The sequence below is a fragment of the Plecotus auritus genome (assembly GCF_963455305.1).
Source record: "Plecotus auritus genome assembly, chromosome: 11".
NCBI classification, from domain to species: Eukaryota; Metazoa; Chordata; class Mammalia; order Chiroptera; family Vespertilionidae; genus Plecotus; species Plecotus auritus.
In genome coordinates this window covers 4,072,179-4,093,727 of record NC_137777.1, presented here as the reverse complement: position 1 = coordinate 4,093,727, position 21,549 = coordinate 4,072,179, and the positions used below count along the sequence as shown (strand labels likewise).

Genomic DNA, 21,549 nt, shown 5'->3' with positions numbered 1-21,549 from the left:
GCATCCCGGCCCCCGCCTGAAATCAGAGCCCGGCAACTTTCCCTTTAAGACTGTCAGAGCCGGGGAGGCGGCCAAGCTGGGCTGGAGGTGGGGACAGAGGGAAGAAAGAAAAAGAGAGAGAGAGAGAGAGGCAGGAAAAGTTTTTTTCAGAAGAAAATGCAGGGTTTGTCCTCACCCCTGACGTCAGATCTCGCTTTCAGAAACCCCCCAGGGCGGCGGGAAGGCAGGGCCGGTGCTCCTGATGGGCCGCCAGTCTGGGCAGGCTCCCCGAGAGGCGGAGATCTCCTGGGCTGCTCGGTCGATGCCTTGGCCACTGACCCCCAGGCATGAGGTGGTTCCTGCCTTGGACGCTGGCAGTAGTGACCGCAGCCACCGCGGGCAGCGCCCTGGCCACGGTGAGTCCCGCCTGGAGGGGCTCAGAGAGGGGACCGGCAGGATGCGAGGGGCTGGAGGGGGGGCAGGGGCGAGGCCCGGGGTGAGGAGGAGGGCTGCCTGGGATCAGCGGGTTCTGGCAGGGCGAGGAGCGGGGGCAGCACCTGCAGAGACACACGGGCCGGCCCCACACGCCTTCTTCCACACCTGAGGCAACTCGGACGGGAAGGGGCCCTGGAGCCGGGGCCTGGGCTCCGGACCCAGCGTTGCCGAGACTGGCTGTGTGGCCTTGGGCTAGTCTCTCACCCTCTCTGAGCAGCATGACTGTGAGCAAGTTGTAAGTGGGCTTCTTGAGTCTTGGGGATTGGAAAAACGGAGTCTCCAGGGGCTGGATAGACTCAGGAAGGGGACGTGGAAAATGCCATGAGAAGCCGGAGAGGGAAATGCCAGCTTTCAACACAAGCGCCACTTGAGTAACGGCTCCCGCGATGCTGTCTAACCCCCAAGGGCGGGAGGGAGGTCTGCACCTCCAAGAAGCCAGGGGAGCAAGACACGTGGCAGACGGAGCCAGCCCTCTGGGGCTGGGCGTGGAGGCAGGCGCGGGTGGGCAGGGGGCAGGGGAGAGCTCTGAATCCAGTCCCCCTGGGGCCAGAGGGAAAGCCAACGGGGGGGTGGGGGGGCGGGCAAGAGGGGTTTCTTCCCCTCACACAGCCAGCTTCCTTAGGGATCAGTGTGCCCCATTCATGGATGAGGAAACTGAGGCTCGGGAAGCAAGTAGCTTACCTGTGGGCTCTGATTGAACGGGATCTGGGGCTGAGAGCTGACGGCCAGCTATTGGCCAGCCGCCCCGCAGGAGCTGGACGACGGGTGCTCCCCCAGTGCGGGGGGCGTCTGTCTGGTTCGTTGTTCCGTCCCCCGCACCTGCACAGTGCCCCCTGTCCCACAGAAAAGGACATGGACTCCATGTGTACAAATGAAAACAGAAACGGAGACAGAGCAGGTAAGGGACTTGCCCAGGGTCCCCTAACGAAGCGGTGGCCGGGGCTCGAACGTAGATCTTTTCCTGCCAAAGCCGTGCTTTCTGCCAGAGCTTTCCAAGTTTGGGGAAATGAGTGTTTCCTGCAGACCAGAGAGAGCCAAGCCGGCCGGGAGGACAGGGGCTGGATGGAGAAGAGGTGAGGGTGTGGGGCAGCGAGCCTGAGGGGGCGGCGGGGGGAAACAAGTCTGCCGGGGGGGGGGGGGGGGGGTCCCAGGACACTGGAGCTCCAGGAGCCTCCGCGAGCCACAGGTGCCGGGGAAGAGGGGCGCCGAGCCGTGGGCCCGGCCGAGGGGACACGCACAGGACCCAAGAGTCCAGAGGATCCCCGACAGCAGGATGGAGGCGCGGTGTCTCTCCTCTGTGCAGCCCCTGCCTGGGGACCTCCTCGGGGAACCCTACAGGACCCAGTCCCCACTTGTTCCTGATTGGGGCGCTCCCCAGGAAGCCCAGCACGGAGCCCTCAGGGCCTCCTTCCCCGCCCCCTGCAGGGCTGCGGGACAAATGGCAACCCGCCCTGCTTTATAGCGAAATCCCAGACACCAACACATCAGCGGGCTGCCGGTCCGCTCGGGTCCCAGCGGGATGCTAACGGAAAAAGTGACTCTACACGTTCCTATGGAAGAAGCAGCAGCCTGTGCAAACTGCCAGGAACGCTTTGAGGAAGTGGGCTCGCAGGGGGACTCGCCCTGTCGAGGGTGAAACGTTAGCTCAAGGTTCTGTGACCGAAGGAGGAAGAGAGAGCTCAGACAGCGAGACGGGGCAGCGGGTGCGGGAGCGGGGTGAGACAAAGGGGCAGCCCGCAGACTTGCGCCTCCCCCTCCAGGCTCTTCTTCCTTCTACGGGGGTTCGGTGCCCACCCGCTGCTAAGAGGAAGGGGCTGTATTTGGTGAGCGCTGCCACGTCCTGGGCCAAAGGCTAAGCCCGTCCTCGGTCCACCCGCTGGACATTCACAAAGGGCCTCCCCAAATCCTCAGAGCAGCATCCTTAAGCAGGTGGCACCGTCCTCCTTCGGAGATGCAAAACCTGGAGCTCAGAGCAGTTAAGTCATTTGCCCGAGGTCACACAGCTAACGCTCAGTGAACCGAGGCCCAGCTCTCGGCAAGACAGCGGCTGCCTTCGTGGCCCATGCTCTTTGCAGGGATGAGAAGCACGTGCCCCTAGAAGGGCTCACGGGCTGGTGAGGCAGGTGACAGCCACCCAGGCGCCGGGGTGCCATCAACAGGGAGAGATGGCCTCCGGGAGAGAGGCTGGCTGTTCCAGCTGCCGCCAGTCCCTTCACCGCTCTGGACCCCCCTGTCCTCGCTGGTTCATGGGGCCCCCAGCTCCCTGCTGCGGGGGCGAGAACACAGCACGCCTCGGGGGTCAGGGGTCTGGGACCGGGGCGACCAACACTGTGCTCATACATTCCTGGGCCAACGTTAGGCCTCGGGTCACCCATATCACTTCCCGTATAAATGCACGCGGGGTGTGCACAGGGGCACATGTGTGCACAGGGGCATGTGTGTGCACGGCATGCATGAGGTTGCAGCCTGTCTGAGGCACAGATCCCCATGGTGCGTGTGAGTGCGTGAAGAGGGTGCACTGAGCATGAGATGCAAACTTGCCCTCCCCTCCGAGGACCCCCTGTAGAAAGGTATGGACCCCAGCCGAAACCGGTTTGGCTCAGTGGCTAGAGCGTCGGCCTGCGGACTGAAGGGTCCCAGGTTCGATTCCGGTCGAGGGCATGTACCTTGGTTGCGGGCACATCCCCAGTGGGGGGTGTGCAGGAGGCAGCTGATCGATGTTCCTCTCTCATCGATGTTTCTAGCTCTCTATCCCTTTCCCTTCCTCTCTGTAAAATATCAATAAAATATATTTTTTTAAAAAAAAGAAAGAAAGGTATGGACCCCAGTGTGTGGCATTGCCCTTTTTTAAAAGAGTGAGAATGTGGGCCCTAGCTGGTTTGGCTCAGTGGATAGAGCATCGTCCTGTGGACTGAAGGGTCCCCGGTTTGATTCCCGGTCAGGGCACATGCCTGGTTGCAGGCTCAATCCCCAGTGTGATTCCCTCTCATCATTGATGTTTCTATCTCTCCCTCTCCCTTCCTCTCTGAAATCAATAAAATCATATTTAAATGAGTAAATAAGTAAATAAAGGAGCAATAACAGGAACAATAGGCTTGGTTACCCCTCCCGTCCACAGTGTAGACCTGAGCGAGCATTTCCCACCTCACCGCACCCCACGCCCGCGAGCCCTGCTTAGAGCCTCTTCCCGCCACTTGGCCGCTCTGTTCTCAGCTCGGGGCCCCTCTGCCCACGGCTTGTCTGCGGCGCTGGTGGGAGCCGGGCAGCGTCGAGCACATGGTTCCGCCTGGCACAGTCCTGGCAGCCTCGCCCTCTGGAATGGGGGCTTTGGGAGACCCAACCCTGACCTCGGGCTGGGCGTCTCCCTGGGCCCCCCAGCAGCACGGAGGAGGGCGCCTCCCTCAGGTTTCAGAACCCCCAGCCCCTCCAGCAGAGCGGCCAAAGGCCAGGAGACTACCCCTGACTTTGTAGGAACAGAAACCCTGGGATTCTTCCCAGGAGTCGCCACAGTGGGTTCCATATGGCCCAGGTGGGGGGGTCCTGGGAGGGGCCAGGCCGGATGCCAATTGCAGCCCGGAAATCAAGGAAGGGGCTCCATAGCGTCATGTCATACATCCTGCCGATGTCTAGGAGGGGTGTGGACACGGTGCTCGCTCAGCCCTAGCACCCACGGAGCCCCGTGTCCCAGGGGCCGAGTGCTCAGTGTCGGAGCAGTGACCCGAGCGCTCCGCATTAATCAGCTCACTTGCACACCGCACGCCTCCGAGGCAAGAGCATCCTGACAGTCTAGACCAGTGGTCGGACCGGCAAACTGCGGCTCGCGAGCCACATGCGGCTCTTTGGCCCCTTGAGTGTGGCTCTTCCACAAAATACCACGGCCTGGGCGAGTCTATTTTGAAGAAGTGGCGTTAGAAGAAGTTTAAGTTTAGAAAATTTGGCTCTCAAAAGAAATTTCAATCGTTGTACTGTTGATGTTTGGCTCTGTGGACTAATGAGTTTGCCGACCACTGGACCAGCGCTGTCCGCTCGGAGCCACTCCCCCGGAGGCTGCTGAGCATGCACAGGTGCCGGAAGCTGCCGGAAGCGGAAATACACACGGACGTCTGAGACTCGGTGTGAATACAAGAATGTCAAACTCTCATTATAATGGCCCTAGCCAGTTCCGCTCAGTGGATAGAGCACCGGCCTGCGGACCCCAGGGTCCCAGGTTCAGTTCTGGTCCAGGGCACATACCTCGGCTGCAGGCTCCTCCCTGGCCCAGGCCCTGGTCAGGGCTCATGCAGGAGGCAACCATGCGATGTATTTCTCTCACATCGATGTTTCTGTCTGTCTTTCCCTCTCTCTTCCACTCTCCCTAAAAATCAATGGAAAAATATCTCGGGTGAGGATTAACAACAACAAAAATTCTCATTACAATATTTGATGGTGACGATGATAGTGCTGATGGTGCTGATGGTATTGATGGTGATGGTATTGATGGTGATGTGTTGATGGTGCTGATGGTGCTGATGGTATTGGTGATGATGTATTGATGGTGATGGTGATGATGGTGATGATGGTGCTGATGGTATTGATGGTGATGTGTTGATGGTGATGATAGTGATGATTATATTGATGGTGATGTATTGATGGTTCTGATGGTATTGATGGTGATGTGTTGATGGTGCTGTTGGTATTGATGGTGATGATGGTATTGATGGTGATGATGATGATGATGGTATCGATGGTGATGATGATGATGGTGCTGTTGGTGTTGGTGGTGCTAATGATTCTTATAGGTCAGACTTGTGTCCTACAACCCTGAGTCAGGGTCCCCTGATGCTGCCGAGGATTTCAGAGCCCATCCACACACGTTTCCATGGAAGCCCACAGCCCTGTGGTGTGCCCAGCCCCTTCCTGTCCTGGAGGCGTGGTGGTAACTGCTTGGCTCTGTCCCCACCTCGGAGTTGCCTGGCAGGTTGGGGATGGGTTTTTATCTAGCAGAGAGGAGTGTGTTGAGAAATCAGAGGGCTGTGGGGGGAACCAATTCCAGGGCCCTGGGCCTGAATTCCGGGGGTGACTCCCAGGTACGGGCACGTGAAGGGGTGCCTTGAAGATTTGTTATGCATGCTTGACTTAAAAACCCTTGAATTAGATTATTTTAACCTGCCAACTCTCTTCCCCCTCCTCCTCCCCCTCCCCCTCCCTTACCCCCTCCTTCTTCTCGGCTTCCTCCTCCCCCTCTCCTGTCTCTCCATGAGGGAAGGAGGTGGGGGATAAGGGAGATGAAATGGGAAGAGAAGGAGCCAGGCTTCTCAAAACCTGAATAATGGGCATTCCAGGGGATGATAAAAGCTGTGCCCGCCCATCCCAAGGCCCCAATCTGGAGGCAAGTCCAGGCTTGGGACGACTGTGGATCTGCTAGGCTTTGATGTGGGGTTGAGGGGTGGGGTGTGAGTGGGGGTGGAGGGGAAAGTGAGATAAAATGAGAGGAAGGCCCAAAGGAGAGGGAGGGAAGGGTCCCCCTGGCTCTCTGGGAATCCCCGTGTGGTACGGAGTCTAGGAGTGAGGGAAGGCTAGGAGCCTGCCCAGGGCTGGAGTGGGAGGGGAAGGGTGGGATGAGGGAGAGGAACATTCTGAGAAGGGGCACTCACAACCCCCCCCCCCAATCCGGCAGAACAGTAGAGGAATGCTAGCTCATTGCTGGGCACCCGAGGGCACCCCACCGGTACCCAGGCAGAGATCCCAGGGCCTCACCCAGGGGGGTGCTCTTAAAGAGGTGTCCACCCTCTCATACTGTGGCTGCCCCAGTCGGTTCCACCAGAAAAGTGAGAAGGAAGCAGGGAAGTGCATGGGGAGGGTGGGTGGGTCACAACCGTGGCCCTGGGCCCCGGCCTGGGGCCACATTCCCCCACTTTCCCCAGGACCCCTCATTTCAGGAAAGGGGTGAGCTCACCCCGCTTCCAGACAGGGCAGCCTTTTCCTAAAGCCCCCAGGCCCCATTGGGCTGGCTGGGGCAGTTTCTGTCTCAATGCTGCCCCCTTGTGGAGAATCGGGGTGCGGCCTCCCCTACTCGGGCAAGCCAGATGCTGGGACCTCCCCTGCTGTGCTGGGAGAGCTGGCCCAGGGCAGGCCAGGCGCAGTGCTGGCACTGAAGAGGCAGAAAGAGCAACTCGTCCCTTAAAAGCCTCCCAGAGGCTCCTGTGTCCTTTTCTGGGACCCTCGGTAGCTGGGGCCGATCCCGCGCCCCTTGGCATATGCCCTGTGACCCTGCGCTGTGGTGTCCTTCCCCGGAGGAGACCCGTCTGGGAGCTGCTGGGGAAGGGAGCCTCTGGGTAGATGCCTGGCCGCCTCCTCTGTTGCTGCTGACGACACCGAGTTTCCTCCAAACCTTCCCGTGTCACCGCCGACCCAAGGCGCCTCTGGGCTTATGGGGTTTGCCAAAGTACCTATTTCTTTTCCTTTTTTAAAGATATTTTTATTGATGTCAGAGAGGAAGAGAGGGAGGGAGCGATAGAAACATCCATGATGAGAGAGACATGGATCGGCTGCCTCCTGCACGCCCCACACTGGGGATGGAGCCCGCAACCTGGGCATGTGCCCTGACCGGGAATCGAACCGTGACCTCCTGGTTATAGGTCAACGCTCAGCCCCTGAGACACGCCAGCGGGGCAAGGTACCGAGTTCTTAAACAAGAACAGGTGTACTGCGTTTAACTTGAAAGCAGAGCATCACGGGAGTTCATTCTTGTTGTCCGTGGAGAGAGGACGCGGCAGAGGCCTGAGCTGTGGGTGTCCTATTGCAGGCACCACCGGCGGAGGCACGACCCTAAAGCCACCAGTCAGGGAGCAGAGGTCAGGGTGACATCGTGGGGTGACCTCGGAGCCACAGCTCTGACATGAGGCTCACATTTCCTCAGGACAAAGGTGGGGTTCCGGAGTGACCAGAGACACACTCCCCAAGGGCCCCGGGCCGCCCGCTCGAGGTCAGCACAGGTATGCGCTACAACAGGGCCTCCTGGCCCCGCGCCGAGGGCGGTGCTGCCGCTGGCCTCCCGAGCCAGAAGCCTGGGCCTTGGGGTCTGGCTAACTTCTCCGGGGAATCAGCGAACCGAGGGGCTGGGGCCTCTTGTCTTTGTTCTTGGGCCGAGATGCTTCTCCTGCTGCTTTTGGGGTGAACAAGGAGAGTCCATATTTCTATGGCAACGGTCCATGTACCAAGGCGAAGGGCAGGTGGACCTGCCACGCCCCCTGGACTTTCAAGGGCTGATGTCCTGTGTGTGTGCACCTATGCATGTGAGACCTGGAGGTTTTGCACCACTAGATGGCGCCAGCAGCAAGGGCCTGGCTCAGAGGACCCCGCCCATCCCTCCCCTGGGCCAGGGCAGACATGGGCAAACTACGGCCTGCAGCCGGATCCGGCCCGTTCGGCTGTTCTATCCGGCCCGCGGAGCCAAAAGAGCGGAGGGTTCTCTTGCTCTCCCCTCCGCTCCTTTACTTTGAATTTATATTAGTTCACACAAACACTCCATCCATGCTTTTGTTCCGGCCCTCCGGTCCAGTTTAAGAACCCATTGTGGCCCTCGAATCAAAAAGCTTGCCCACCCCTGGGCCAGGGGGACCCTTACTGCTTATCTCTGTCCGGGGGTCCTCTCTGCTGTTTCCTTCTGGGCATCTTTTTTAAAATATATTTTTATTGATTTCAGAGAGGCAGGGAGAGGGAGAGAGATAGAAACATCAATGATGAGAGAGAATCACTGATCAGCTGCCTCCTGCTCGCCCCACACTGGGCATGGAGCCCGCAACCCAGGCATGTGCCCGGACTGGGAATCCAACTGTGACCTCCCGGTTCATAGGTGGACGCTCAGCCACTGACCTCGCCGGCCAGGCTGGTGTTGCTTTTAACGATTTGAGGTTTGAGGTCATGCTGTGCTTTTGCAGAAAAGCAAACAGGCACAGGCGCAGGCGCACAGCTGCCTCCCGGGTGACCATGGGCCGGCATTGCCAACCCCCAGGGCAGTTCGGTCCCGCCAGCAAGCCTGCCTGAGACCACGCAGGCACCCGTGGTCCAACCTCAGATCGAGGCTTGTCTTTTTGACTGTCAAGGCCCTGTACCTATTGAATCAATATTTACTGCACTTAGGATGGTGCCAGGCCCCGAAAATGAGTCCGACTGATCCGCATCTCAGCGTAGCAGGGGTCCTCAAACTTTTTAAACAGGGGGCCAGTTCACTGTCCCTCAGACCGTTGGAGGGCCGGACTATAGTTAAAAAAAAAAAAAAAAAAAAAAAAAAAACTATGAACAAATTCCTATGCGCACTGCGGGCCCGGGACGCGTCGGCTGCTAAGCAGGACAGGCAGCGGCACCCGGCGGGCCGGATAAATGTCCTCGGCGGACCGCATGTGGCCCGCGGGCCGTAGTTTGAGGACGCCTGGCCGTAGACCATCGCTCCGGGCCTCTGGGCCTGGCAGCCAAGTGCACAGGGTGGCTCACTCACCAGGCGAATGGGAGTGCCCGGGAGCTTCGGGGCTCCCCCGGGAGGCCCAGCACCCCGCACCTGGCCTCGTGTTGTAATACATCGCCTCTCCTCTGAGCTGTGGGTCCCCTAGGCGCAGGGAATTTTCAGATTGCTCTTGGAATGCCTAATGCTCAAGGGAGACTGAGGACTCGCTGTGCAAATGCCACTGAGTGGCTGAGAGGCCGGAGGAGGCAGAGCGGGGAGAACAGGGAGTGGAGAGGGTCGTTTGTGTCTCGCCCCGACGTGGACTGGGTCACCCTGGGCATGTCCCTGTCTCTTTGGGTCTCCGTTTCCTTCTTAGCGAAGGGAGGCAGGATCTGCCTGGATGTCTCAGCATCTGTTGTTCAAAGAATGCAGTGCGGCCCTGGCCGCTGGGTCCGCTCAGTTGGTTAGAGCATCGGGCCTGCGGACTGAAGGGTCGTGGGTTCGATTCCTGGTCAGGGCACATCCCTAGGTTGCAGGTTCGATCCCTGGTTGGGGAACATATGCGAGGCAACCAATCCATGTTTCTCTCGCACATTGATGTTTCTCTCTCTCTCTCTCTCTCTCTCTCTCTCTCTCTCTCTCTCTAAAAGTCAATTTAAAAACATATCCTCGGGTGAGGGGGGAACATGCCAGAAAAACGTAATTGGATGCGCGCCTTTTGAACACCACAAAGATGGGAGGTGATGGCAGCCCCCTCACTTCTGCCATTCCCCCCGCAGGCCCTCTCTGCAGCCCCCACGGCCATGGCCTTCACCCCCGCGCCGCTGGAGGACACGTCCTCACGCCCCCAGTTCTGCAAGTGGCCGTGCGAGTGCCCGCCGTCCCCGCCACGCTGCCCGCTGGGGGTCAGCCTCGTCACGGACGGCTGCGAGTGCTGCAAGGTGTGCGCCCAGCAGCTCGGGGATAACTGCACCGAGGCTGCCGTCTGTGACCCCCACCGCGGCCTCTACTGCGACTACAGCGGGGACCGCCCGAGGTACGCAATAGGAGTGTGTGCACGTAAGTGACCCTTCCCTCCTTCGCCACCCCCCCCCGCCAGCTCCGCCCGGGCCCTCACCTGGAGCCCGCCCCTGGGCAGGCCCGTGTTCTGGAGGGGGTGCCCCACACACCCCAGCTGATCATCAGAGGCCAGAGGCGGGGCTCCCTGAGGAGGGACCGATGCCAGCCTCCCTCTCCTCTCCAGACCGGGCATCCGGCTCGCTCTCGGACCCGGGGCACATCCAGGCCAGACTCCAGGGAGGGCTCAGCCTGGTTTCATTCTCTTCGGGCAGGGGTGGGGACCCTTGTCTCTGCCCAGGGCCATGTGGATATGCATGACATCATTCGCGGGTCATAGAAATATCACTTAAACATTAGCCCGCTGTTTAGGGTCAAACATTCATTAACTCACCCCTAATGCCTTGGCAGGGCCCGACCAAAGGATTTTGAGGGCCTTATCTGGCCCGCGGGCCGGGACGTTCCCCATCTCTGTCTTAGTGGCAGGATCCCTTGCAGGATGCCATGGCCTCCGGGGCTCTAGGACCCTGCAGGGCTCCCGCTGTCTCAGTGATACATGAATTAAAATAAGATAGACTTTAAAAAGTCAGTGGCCTTGAAAGAATAAAAGCCAGCAGCCTGCAATCATTGCTTCCTCTCTCCCACCCCCACGTCCTTCAGTTCGCACGGCCCCTGTTAGCTGTTCGCCCTTTCGTTGGGTAGTTACGACTGCACAACGCATACCTATTTTTCCGTCTCGATTGGCTGGAAATATGGACGTGGGGTCGTCTGTCCCTGATCCTGTATGACAGCTGCCGCCCTAATGACTAGCTCCCTGATGCCCCTTCCAGTGTCGTTGGCGTATTGCGGTGTGTACAGTCCCCACCATTCAGTGTCCCGAGAGTGTCAGTGTGTCACGGCGGCAGGAGCTGTACACTTGTCTGAGTCTCCTGGCTTAGGAAGCCTTTTGTTTTTCCCGGAGTTTCTCGTTGCCTTTGCTTTTGTTTGTTTGGTGTGGGGTTTTTTTCTTTTGGGGGGGGGGTTTGTTTGTGTTTACTCTGGTCTTTATACTATCCTCACGTGGGGAAGGGCTGTGGTGTTTGTGGTCTGTTTTCTCTAAGTGCTACGTCGTGTCCTTTTTGTTCCCAGAGACCTCCATTCTGGGACTATCTGATCTGCTTCTATCTGGGCTGGTATTCATTTGGCCTGAACCATCTAAGCATTTCTCAGAGACACACGACCCAGCAGGATGGGGGCAGGGTGGGGGGGGGAGAGAGACGAGGCCTATGATGCAGCAGCCTGGCCTCTGAACAGTTCCCCAAGAGCCTCCTCTCCCCGGAGCCGAATCCAGCCCCGCCCTCCAGCTGTGACTCACACACACACAGCGCCGTCTCTCGCCTCACCTAATCCCCTGCTTCTCCTAGGGAGGGTACGGATAGATGGTGCACACAAATCCAAGTCAGACAAGCCTATCGGAGCCTCGTGGTTCATTCATGAGCACTTCCTGCTCTTTTATCATTGGCTCACGCTTCCACTTTCATAGCAAGTCATGTGTCTTTAGCTTTACCAGGGATATTCCCTCTCATCCTTCATCTTTCATTCCTTTCCTTCAGACTCACCGTTAGCCCCACAGAACAGTGTGTGCAATCAGAACTTACACAGAGTCACCTATGTGTTGGTTACACCTGTACAGAATCACCTATGTGTTGGTTACGCCTGTACAGAATCACCTATGTGTTGGTTACTCCTGTACAGAATCACCTATGTGTTGGTTACGCCTGTACAGAATCACCTATGTGTTGGTTACGCCTGTACAGAATCACCTATGTGTTGGTTACGCCTGTACAGAATCACCTACGTGTTGGTTACGCCTGTACAGAATCACCTACGTGTTGGTTACGCCTGTACAGAATCACCTACGTGTTGGTTACGCCTGTACAGAATCACCTATGTGTTGGTTACGCCTGTACAGAATCACCTGTGTGTTGGTTACACCTGTACAGAATCACCTGTGTGTTGGTTACGCCTGTACAGAAACACCTGTGTGTTGGTTACGCCTGTACAGAATCACCTATGTGTTGGTTACGCCTGTACAGAATCACCTATGTGTTGGTTACTCCTGTACAGAATCACCTATGTGTTGGTTACGCCTGTACAGAATCACCTGTGTGTTGGTTACGCCTGTACAGAATCACCTGTGTGTTGGTTACGCCTGTACAGAATCACCTATGTGTTGGTTACACCTGTACAGAATCACCTATGTGTTGGTTACACCTGTACAGAATCACCTGTGTGTTGGTTACACCTGTACAGAATCACCTACGTGTTGGTTACGCCTGTACAGAATCACCTATGTGTTGGTTAAAGGTGTTGTTCCTGAACCCCACACTTTCGGCGGTGGGGGTGGGACCCACACCTTTAACAAGCTTCCCAGGTGATTCTTATGCATGCTCAGGTGAGACTGCTGATATACAATAGCCCCCCTTATCTGCGGGGGACACGTTCCAGGACCCCTCATGGATGCCCGAAACCATGGATAGTGCTGAACTCTATGGATGCTATGTTTTTTGCTGTGTATACTTACCTGTGATAAAGTGGAATTTACAATTAGACGCAGTAGGAGATCAACAATCATAAGTAATCATAAAATGGGGCAATCACAACACTCTACTGGGTGAAGTGAGAGTTCAGTAGCTGTGGTGTTATTAAGTAAAATCAGGGTGACTTGGACACAAGCTCTGTGATACCACGAGGGCAGCGTCGACCGCGTGGGCATGCTGGACAAAGGGGTGACTCATGTCCCGCGTGGGAGGGGCAGGATGGCGTGGGGTTTTATCGCGTTATCCAGAGCAGCCTGTAATTTAAAACCTATGAACAGTTCATTGAATTGTTTATTTCTGGAATATTCCCTTGAATATTTTCAGACCATAGTTGACCCCGTGGGAAACAAAACCGTGGATAACAGGGGGCTACTGTATACTGTCAGTCATGCACTCTCTCCCCAAGGCCAGCTTCGGGAACGTGGCCGAGCCTTCCTGCACCAGGACCCCTCTAGGCAGAGGAGACCCGCATCATTTCCCCGCTTCCACGGCTGCTCTTCAAGGTCATTAGGAAGGTCACTCAGTTCTCCGTGACTACACTCATCTCTCAGGCTGCACAGACACCTCACCAGGCGCCAGGCACCGCGCCCTGTAGACATTCTCTCCCGGACTCGGAGATTGCACAGCCCGAGACGCCTCTCCTGCCTGCCCCTCCCCGCAGGGGCCTGGAAGCTACCTTCCCACCCACCCCCACCCCCCTCTGTGTCTCTCAGGCCCTGCTGCCCTCACTGCAGCCCCAGCGCCCCCATCTCGACTTCTACGCTCCCTCCTTGCGGCTGTGAGAAAGCTGGTCTGCAGGGATTTTCACAGCCTCTCATTCCCAAAGGCTCCCTGGTCGTGGAGGTTTGCAGACAGTGGAATAAATCAAGTTCAACAAGCGTCAGAGACCTGCTCCGGGGCTGTGAACGCCATGCCCGTGGTCACACCCAAAGGAGAGCTGCCGGTAGAAGCCTTTGCTTTTCAAACTTGTTCGCACAATGAACTCTTTTGTCGAGGTAGATTTTTAACCGTCTCAACACACACACACACACACACTCACAGATACACACATCTCATGCCTACATATGTGTGTGCACACACTCACAACACACTCACAGATATGCACATTTCATGCATACATGTGTGCGCAGGCACTCAGATACACATATCCATGCATACATGTGTGCACATGTATGCACACATACACATAGCATGCATACATATGTGTGTGCGCACACTCACATCTCGTGCATACATGTGTGCGCACATACTCAGATACACAGATCTCATGCATACATATGTGCACACGTGCACACACACATCTCATGCATACATGTGTGCACACACTCACACATACATCTCTTGCATACATATGTGCACACACGCACACACATTCATATCTCATGCATACATATGTGCACACATGCATACACACATTCACATCTCATGCATACATGTGTGCACACATGCATACACACACACACATTCACACACGCACACACTCATTAGTGCTCTTCCGACCGTCCTCCCAGAAGCACTGCTCTCGCGTCTGAGTCCATGAGGCCTCGTCCAGGGAAGAAGAGGCCAGGCCTGACCATGGAAGGGAGAGCAGCCCGGGGCACCGAGGAGAGAGAGAAGGAGCAGATCCCTAAACAGAAAAATCCGTCCGGTGGTCAGCTCGACCCATGGCACCCCAGAGGCTGAACCTGCCTGGAGACGTGCCCACAACCAGTTCAGGACGAGGCGGGAGGTAAAAATAGTGTAAACATGTGCGACCTGGGACGGAGAAGCCGCAGGGAGGGTGATGGGGCGGCGGCAGTGTGGCCGCGGCGAGTGGTGGCAGCAGAGTTGGCCGGTCCTGGGCACCAGCCACCATGGCCGGCAGAAAAGTGAGCCTGGTCTTGGCCGTCTGCTCAGTTTTCAAGAAAATCCAAAAATCCAGATTTGGGTATAATTTGTACATGTTGGCAGCGCGTTTTAGAAAAGATGTTTGAAATGCCCTGGGCGCCAAGCTAAACACTGCTGCAAGCGAGTGCCTCCGGATCTGCTCCTGGCTATTTCTGTTGTGCAAACACTGGCGGCCTGTGATGTGGCCGCTCAGGCCCGGGCGGGGCGGCTGCGGCCGGGATCGCGGAGGCTAAGGCGGACATGAGCTTTGAATCCTGACTCTGGGTTCACCTGTTACGTGACCTTGGGCACATCACTCAAGGAGCTTGTTCAAACCAGCCCCGCGCGGTTGTTGCAGCCTCAGACGTGAGGGCTGCTGCGCCATTGTGTTGTGACTCTTCCATGGGGAAGTCACTCAGCCCTGTTCCAGGTCATCCTCGGAGGAGGGGCCGGGCGGGGTCCAGGCTCAGACCCCCCGTGTGAAGGGGAGGGAGGAGAAGACTTGCCAGGCGTGGTGTTTGGAGCTAGAGAACTTGGATTCCAGTTCTGGCACCAGAACTAACCAGGGTGATGAGGTTAGGCTAGCCACGTAACCTTGTAAGTGTCGCTTTCCAGGGGAAAAGTGACAAATCATGCCTCTCTCTTTAGGTGTGTGAGATGCTAAGTACCTGATCCATGGCAGGAGCCCAATGTAAAGCCCCACCTCCCACCCATCATCCATCCATCCATCCATCCATCCATCAATCTATCCATCCATCCATCTATCCATCTATCCATCCATCATCCATCATCCATCCATCCATCCATCCATCTATCCAACCATCCATCTATCCATCTATCCATCCATCTATCCATCCATCATCCATCATCCATCCATCCATCAATCTATCCATCCATCCATCCATCTATCTATCCATTCATCTATCCATCTATTCATCCATCATCCATCCACCATCCATCATCCATCCATCCATCATCCATCCATCCATCATCCATCCATCCATCATCCATCCATCCATCCATCCATCCATCCACCCACACAGTGATACAATGACTGGGTTACGACCAGGCATGGCCCAGTGTCCCTGTTCCCATGTAGCTGACAGTCCAGGGGTCAGGTGAGGGGACTGGAGGCCCGATGGCAGAGCAGTGGGGGCTGACTCCCCGCAAGTCCTTCAATAAGAGGAAGGCTGGCCAGGCCACCTGGACTTGCACGTCTGAGGTTAGATAGGAGATGGGGAAGGAAACGCCCCCAGATTCACGAACGCTAGTCTTTCCTTCCTTCCTTAGAAAGTGGAGGAGGAGGGGGCACCAGAGGCCAGGGATGGCCCACCTGCAGCCGTCATACCTACCTCCATCTCTAGCTGAGGCGGCAGGCGAGTCAGCGCCACCAGCACCGCCACCGCACCTCGCAGGAGACGAGCAGCTTCTGGACACAGTGGTTCTCCATCTTGGTTGCGGACCGAATTCACCTGGGAAGCTTTTCAAATCTTCCAAGGCCCGAAAGCCAAAACACTGAGCCTAGGTCTTCCCCGCCCCCCTCACCCCCGCCCCATCGGGGCATGGCATGGAAATCTGAATTTTAATTTCTCTCTCTTTTCTTCTTCTTTTTTCTCTATTTTTTTTCTTTTATTTGTATTTCTTTTTTATTTTTATTTTTTGGGCATTCGAGTTTTAAAGAGCTCCCGGGTGGCGCCCCTGTGCAGTGCCGGGGAACCCCACTGCCAAGGCTCCCGGGCACCCAGCACTGCCTCCTCCATCCACGTCCCCTCACACAGGGCAGAGGCTGGGCTTCAGAGAGTCCCAGCAGCTCTTCCTGTCAAATGTCTCCCAAACCGAGCCCTTCTCCTAGCGGCTCTCGGTCCCTCCCTGGCCTAAGCACCACCCCCTGTCGCCTGGATGGCTGGGGCGCCTCCTGACACTGCCCTTACCACCTCCCCTCCGTCCTCAGCTCCACGCGTGCTCCCAACAAGTAGAATTCATCTCATGGAGTCAACCGTGACCTGAGTCCTCTGTGCATCAGGCACCGTTCTAGGCTCCAGGCTCCAACCGCTGTGCGCCTTCCAGTGAGCCTGCAGGGAAGCCGCTCTCCCCTGTCTCCTGCCCCTCCAGGTCCCGGCTGCCCCACCTCAGGGGGCTCCTCCCCCAGCGCCCGGACCGCTCACCCCACACCTTCCAGCCTCAGGGAGGTCCTGCCTGCCCGTCTCATGTAACCCGGGGACTGCCCAGCTCCCAGCGCCCCCTCCTGCTTCACCGCTCTCCCTGGCCCGTGTCCCCAGCGGCGTTCTGTGATCTGTTGGTTCTCCCTGGTCACCCCCACTACAAAGTAAGCGCCGTGAGGTGTGGGGTTTGCCGGTTTGATTCACGCCTGGATCTTCAGCGCCTAGAACAGCCATCAGTCCGCATGGCCTCGGTGGGACCTTTGTTTCCGAGTGTTCCGATGGGTTCTCCCTGTCTGCCCGCTGACAACCATGAGCTCAGGGACACATACGTGTCAGTACCAGGCTCTGTGCCAGGTGCTGGGGACAGGAGCGGGAGCTGGCTGCCCGGATCCCTGCCCTCCCCCCCCCCCCCCAATTGCTTAACCCTCTGACATTGGCAGCAGGTGTGACTCATTGAGCAGCAGCTGAAACTGTGACAGCACCACCTGCCCTCTGCCCAGGCCCCTCGCGGGTTGGGCCCTGCCCTTGCGTCCCGCCCCCAGTGGGTTTGGGCGCGGTGCACCATGGGAGGTGACCCTGGGGGGCGGGGGCTAGGCCTGACCGCGCCCTGTGTTCACAGAGGTGGTCGGCGTGGGCTGCGTCCTGGACGGGGTGCGCTACGGCAATGGCGAGTCCTTCCAGCCCAGCTGCAAGTTCAACTGCACGTGCGTGGACGGCGCGGTGGGCTGCACGCCCCTGTGCCTGCGGGTGCGCCCCCCACGCCTCTGGTGCCGCCACCCGCGGAGGGTCCGCCTGCCCGGCCGCTGCTGTGAGCAGTGGGTGTGCGACAACGAAGCCCGGAGGCTGCGCAAGACCGCGCCGCGCCACACGGGAGACCTAGGTGGGTGCGGCGCGTGGGTGCGGCTTGTGCATGCGGCGCGGAGGGCGGGCCTGGGGAAGGCAGTCTCCTCGGACCTGCCTTCTCGGGGTAACCTGGGAACGGCCCCGGCTCTGCCTGTCCCGTGGGGTCCTCGGAGCCTGAGCTGAGGGAGGGCTTTGTGGAGAGCAAAGCCAGGCGGGTGCGGTTCATTACGATCCCACTTACAGACCAGGGGAGGGTGCAGGGGGGGGGGGGGGGTACCTGGGGAGGCGAGGCCTTGGGACCAGATAATTCCTTGTGACGGGCTGTGCCTTGTGCCCTGTGCGATGCTAAGCAGCATCCCTGGCGCCCACCCACTAGATGCCAATGGCACCTGCCACTCAAGTAGTATCAGCCCCAAAGGCCAACAGACCTGGGGGACATGGGGTCCCCCTGAGCCACCGCCACGTGCGGCGAGGGAGAGAGAGCAGCTGAAGGCGGCAGATCCCAGAGGCAGGCGGCACAGGCAGGGTTTGCAGAGGCCAAGAGAAGAGTTTCCCAAAAGAACAAGCGGGAGAGCAGGGAGCAGGGGTGCAGAGGGGCCTGGGGTCTGGCTGGGCCAGGCAGGAGGGCGGTCCGCCCACCCCCACCTCTGCTGGGGTCCAGGGTTGCACAGCCTCTCTGGGTGCGGCTGGGGTGCCCCGGAGGCTGAGCCAGCCCCAGGAAAGAGCAGTCCCTGTGGGGAGGACGTGACAGGAGAGCTGTGTCCCTGGCAAGCCCAGGGCAGCAGTTCCACCACAGGGGGGAGGGGGCACAGCTGTCTGCCCGCTGTGTGTGGCCCAGTGACCCCATTCTGACCAAACACCAGCAGAGCCCCTGCCGGCCTAGCTGGTGACCCAGAAACCAAAGCCCTTTATCCTCTCAGGCAAATCCCTCCCCTCCATCTCTCCCTCCACCTCACAGCCCAGCTCACCCAGATCTGTCCCTCCCCTTCCCTCCCCTCCTATCCCCTCCCTTCCCCTCCCCACCTCTCCCTGCTCCATCCCTCACTCATGCATCAGTGTTCCCTGCACACCTTTAGCTTTGAGGGGCTGCGTATGAGGCCTCACCTTCCCCCTTTCTGATCCTATTAGATGGCTTTTCTTTCCTGTTTTTGTCTCACGCCCCCCCCCCCATTTTTATCACCTTTCTCTCCCAGCCCCTTTCTCTCTCCCTCTCCCCCACTCCCCCCACTCTCTCTCCATCTGCCTTCCTCCCTCCCCTCTGCCTTCTCCCCTCCCCTCTGCCTTCCCCCTCCCCTCTGCCTTCCCCCTTCCCCTCTGCCTTCTCCCCTCCCCTCTGCCTTCCCCCTCCCCTCTGCCTTCCCCCTCCCCTCTGCCTGCACTTTCTCTCCTGCTCTGCAGAGTGAGACTGGCTTCCCCCTGGGGTCTGTCTGGGTACCTCGGCCCATCCTGCTGTGGGCTCTCTGCCTCGCCGGCGTGCCACCGCCCCCATCCCTAGCTCACTGCGACCTCCATTTCTCAGGCCGCCAGAGAGCGTTCTAGGTGCCAGGAGAGCAACATTAATGACCCACCCGAGAGCTGGTGTTTGCTGGCCGATGGTTAAGAATCCACGTGAGCTCACAGCACCTGAGGGCTCACTGAGGGCCAGGCAGCCTGGGAGGCCACGTGTGCCGGCCACCTTTCCACCCACAGCCCAGGAGGGGGTACTACCATCACCCCCCCCCACAGGTGGCCCTGCTCAGACCTGCACCCACACCCTGTGTGTCCCCTTGAGCACCGTGCCCTCAGCCTCACCCAGACGAAATGCTGGATCCGGGGTAGCCACTCGCCTTTGACCTTCCCCCAGATAAACGTGACCTCTGAGGGCAGGAGCAGGGTCTCGTGGCTTTTATTCCCGGCCCCAAGCAGACGCCGGACACGTGCTCAGCGTCTAGATTACCTCCATCGCCCCCCCCACCCCGCCCTGCACTGCCTTCCAGCCTGCGAGGCCGCTGGTATTGCTTCAGTGAGGAGGCGGGGCCGGGCCCAGATGTCTAGGGTCACACAGGGGTAGGCGGTCGAGCGGGATTTGAACGCAGGTCCGCCTGTCCCCAAAGATGGCCTTCCGTCCAGAGAAGAGGAGGGACTCAGAGCCAGGCCTTCTGTCCCCGCGGGACCCAGGACAGTTAGAAGCCGACTGGCCAACTCCGTCCTCGCCGAGTTTCAGGGCCCCCCGGTGGTGGTGGTGGGGGTTGGGGGTGACGGAGGCTGTAGACTCACAGGGGTCTGGTGTCTGTCCGCAGCGGTCGTGGGCGAGGCCGAGCCCTGGCACGGGAACTGCATAGCCCACACCAGCCCCTGGAGCCCCTGCTCCACCAGCTGCGGCCTGGGCATCTCCACGCGGGTCTCCAACGCCAACGCCCGCTGCTGGCCCGAGCAGGAGAGCCGCCTCTGCACCCTGCGGCCCTGCCACGTGGACATCCGTCCGCTCATCAAGGTGGGTCCCCCTCCCCGGGCGGGGCCGGCGTCTCGGGCTCCACGGAGGAGCTGGGCTCTGAGCCTGGCTCCCCAGCTTTCTCGGGGGGCCGCTGTAAAATGGAAACAAGGAAGCCCACCTCCTAACCATTATTGGGGTAACGTGTGGGCGTCTTGTGAATTTCACTGAACGGAAGTGATGGTGGTGACTATGGTAATAGCATCAGGATCTCTCTGGAGAGAACCCAGGGACCTCAGAATTGGTCCCCTGGTGATTCCGGGGGACCCTCGTGACTGCCATTCTCCTCTGACCCTGTGCCCACGCCACCCGTGTGCACCTCACGCCAGCCACGTGGGTGACAGGAGCACTAGACGGGGCTGGGGATGCTGGCGTCAAATGCCTGCTGCTGCTGCTGACTGCACATGATGGTGGCCAATGTCCCCGCATCTCTGTGGCCCAGGCCCCACGTCCATAACACATCGGGGCCCTTTGACCTCCCTTCCAGCGCCTGCCTTGTACCAGGCATGGAATTAGACCACAGATGCCCCGAAAGAGCCCTGCTCTTGAGTGGCCCAAGGGAGAGACAGAGCAACTTCCATTTTTTTAAAATATATTTTTATTGATGTCAGAGAGGAAGGGAGAAAGAGAGAGAGAGACAGAAGCATCCATGAGAGAGAATCATGGATCGGCTGCCTCCTGCACGCCCCACACTGGGGATGGAGCCCGCAAACCAGGCCTGTGCCCCGACCGGGAACCAAACCGTGACCTCCTGGTTCATAGGTCGACACTCAACCATACCAGTTGGGCGAGCTACTTTTAAACAACACCAGCCCGGTTGAGTGAGTGGGTGTGAGAGGCTGTGGGGAGCAGGGGGAGGGTGGGTAAAGCGTGTACCCGGTCACTGCTAGCTGGGCACTTGGTTGATGGGGGAGCTGCAGGGGTGTCCTGTGGGTGGGGAGGCGGGGGCAGAAGCAGAGGGAAGGGGGGACACTGCAGACTGCGAGGCAGGACCTGAGCAAAGCCATCCTGTCTGTGGGCCTCAGTTGACGCCTGTATCGCACGGGGGGGGTCTTGCTGGATTCGGGGAGGCCTTCCCAGCGTGAAGACGCTGCAGATCTAAAAGAAAGGGGGTGAGAGAAAAGGGACCGTGAGGCTGGGAGAGCAGAGGTTTGTCCTCTGAGCATCCCAACCGACACCCCTTTCCCGCAGGAAGGGAAGAAGTGTCTGGCTGTGTACCAGCCGGAGGCGCCCTTGAACTTCACCCTCGCCGGCTGCGTCAGCACACGCGCCTACAGGCCCAAGTACTGTGGGGTGTGCACGGACAACAGGTGCTGCATCCCCTACAAGTCCAAGACCATCGACGTCCCCTTCCAGTGCCCCGACGGGCCTGGCTTCTCCCGCCGGGTCCTGTGGATCAACGCCTGCTTCTGCAACCTCAGCTGCAGGAACCCCAACGACATCTTTGCTGATCTGGACCTCTACCCTGACTTCTCAGAAATCGCCAATTAGGCGGGCACCAAACGCAGGGCTCGGGCCTGGCCCAACATGTGCCAAGCAGCCAGCCCTCGGCGGCCCACAGGTGGCCCTCCCTAGTCCACTTCCCATTCATCTCCGGTGACCCTGACCCAGACCCTTGGCCCCTTCCCTGTCTCCGAGCACCCAGTGGCCCACTCTGCGGCTGCTCCGGCCCATCTG

The 21,549-nt window shown here is 58.7% G+C and overlaps 1 protein-coding gene across 3 annotated transcripts; it reads left to right on the top strand.

The window, feature by feature from the left end:
* Window positions 1-326: 326 nt before the first annotated feature.
* On the top strand, window positions 327-21,363 carry CCN4 (cellular communication network factor 4; the record flags this gene model as incomplete). Of its 3 annotated transcripts, XM_080646443.1 has the most annotated exons (5): window positions 327-395; window positions 9,676-9,955; window positions 17,179-17,439; window positions 19,682-19,875; window positions 21,064-21,363. In XM_080646443.1, the coding sequence occupies 5 exons, from the start codon at window positions 327-329 to the stop codon at window positions 21,361-21,363; spliced, it is 1,104 nt and encodes a 367-aa protein (XP_080502569.1). The 3 variants fall into 3 exon arrangements, with proteins under 3 accessions (XP_080502569.1, XP_080502570.1, XP_080502571.1); XM_080646444.1 differs by lacking the exon at window positions 17,179-17,439; XM_080646445.1 differs by lacking the exons at window positions 9,676-9,955; window positions 17,179-17,439; window positions 19,682-19,875.
* Between the last annotated feature and the right edge of the window lie 186 nt (window positions 21,364-21,549).